The sequence below is a fragment of the Mesitornis unicolor genome, unplaced genomic scaffold (genome assembly GCF_000695765.1).
Source record: "Mesitornis unicolor isolate BGI_N332 unplaced genomic scaffold, ASM69576v1 scaffold37746, whole genome shotgun sequence".
Classification (NCBI taxonomy): domain Eukaryota; kingdom Metazoa; phylum Chordata; class Aves; order Mesitornithiformes; family Mesitornithidae; genus Mesitornis; species Mesitornis unicolor.
The window spans coordinates 7058-8345 of record NW_010192347.1 but is presented as its reverse complement, the minus strand read 5'-3'; the positions used below and the strand labels follow the sequence as shown (position 1 = coordinate 8345).

At 38.2% G+C, this 1288-nt stretch overlaps 1 protein-coding gene across 1 annotated transcript in view; it reads left to right on the top strand.

Annotated features, from left to right (window-relative positions):
• Positions 1 to 1288, top strand: part of ITGB1 (integrin, beta 1 (fibronectin receptor, beta polypeptide, antigen CD29 includes MDF2, MSK12)) — a 34819-nt gene that overhangs the window by 29914 nt on the left and 3617 nt on the right. The window contains exon 13 of the mRNA XM_010187061.1: positions 82 to 304. Within this exon, the coding sequence (XP_010185363.1) occupies positions 82 to 304 (223 nt within the window). The remainder of the gene's footprint in view (positions 1 to 81; positions 305 to 1288) is intronic.

Here is a 1288-nt window from a genome sequence, read left to right as displayed (position 1 = left end):
TTCCCTACTTATTTCCTGCTGTCACAAATGTTATGTTTTATATTAGACTTCATTTCACTGAAATATCTTTTCAATGCACAGGAAATGGTATCTGCAAATGCAGAGTGTGCGAGTGTTTCCCCAACTTCACTGGTAGTGCCTGCGATTGTTCTTTGGATACTTTGCCGTGTATGGCATCCAATGGGCAGATCTGCAACGGAAGAGGAACCTGCGAATGTGGCACCTGTAACTGTACAGACCCCAAATTCCAAGGCCCTACGTGTGAGATGTGTCAGACTTGCCTCGGTGTCTGTGCTGAGCACAAGTAAGTACTCAGAAAACTAAGTCCCAGCTTCTGTATATTCAATATTGTGATATTTACATGTGCAGAATTTTTTAAATGTGTCTTTTGACACTGTGCTTAATTCTACCCTGAAATGTGGGGACATGGTATCGTATCGTATCATCCCTTTAGACAGTAAAAATTGTTGGGTGAGAATCAGTAGTTACAAAACATTGTTAATATAGCATTACAGTGATTCCAGGTAGGCTAATTATTTCTTAAATTCTTTCCCTGCCATTTTTTGTTAGGCATAGAAATGTGTACATTATGTTAAATAAGTTTTAACCATTCAGATTCACTTAGATGGGTTACAGCTTTCCCCTATTTCATGTATGATTATCAACAGCCAACCTTCTGCAGAGCTGGAGGGAATGTAGGTTCTGTAACGTGAGAGGCTGTAAAGTCCCATCATCGTGACCTTTTCAAATAATGTACCAAAAATATACAGATACTGAGCAATTTCCAGAATAGCTAAGCAAAAAGCTTAGCTGAAGTTTTTAAAACTCCTATTCTGAAAAAGTCAGACTATATCCTGACAGTCAAAAACTAAACCTGCATCTGTGTGGGCCAGTGAAATTTGTGTCCCTGCCTTTGGAAAGCTGAGTTTTTAGAAACCAAACATTTTCTGCTTGGAAACTTGGAAATAAGTTTATGATTAGTGCCTGGATGGATTCCTGACTTTGTGCAGCTGACTTGAAGGTTTTCTCTCAGCACAGTCTTTAGTATAAAAATCCTTCTTTGTCTGCTTTTTTAAATGAGTTATTCAGAGGGTTATCCTACTGCAAAGCTTGTCACTCCGTTTATTCTTTTTAACCCATGTATCTCTCAGATATTGTTTCACTGTAAATATTCTGTTCCTACTCTGCCTTCTCTGAGAGTCTTCGTTTTCCAAGTGGAAGTATTGAAAAAGTTATAGCTTTATTTGCTTTTAGAGACTTAGGTAAATTCTGTCCTTGAAGCTTGTGG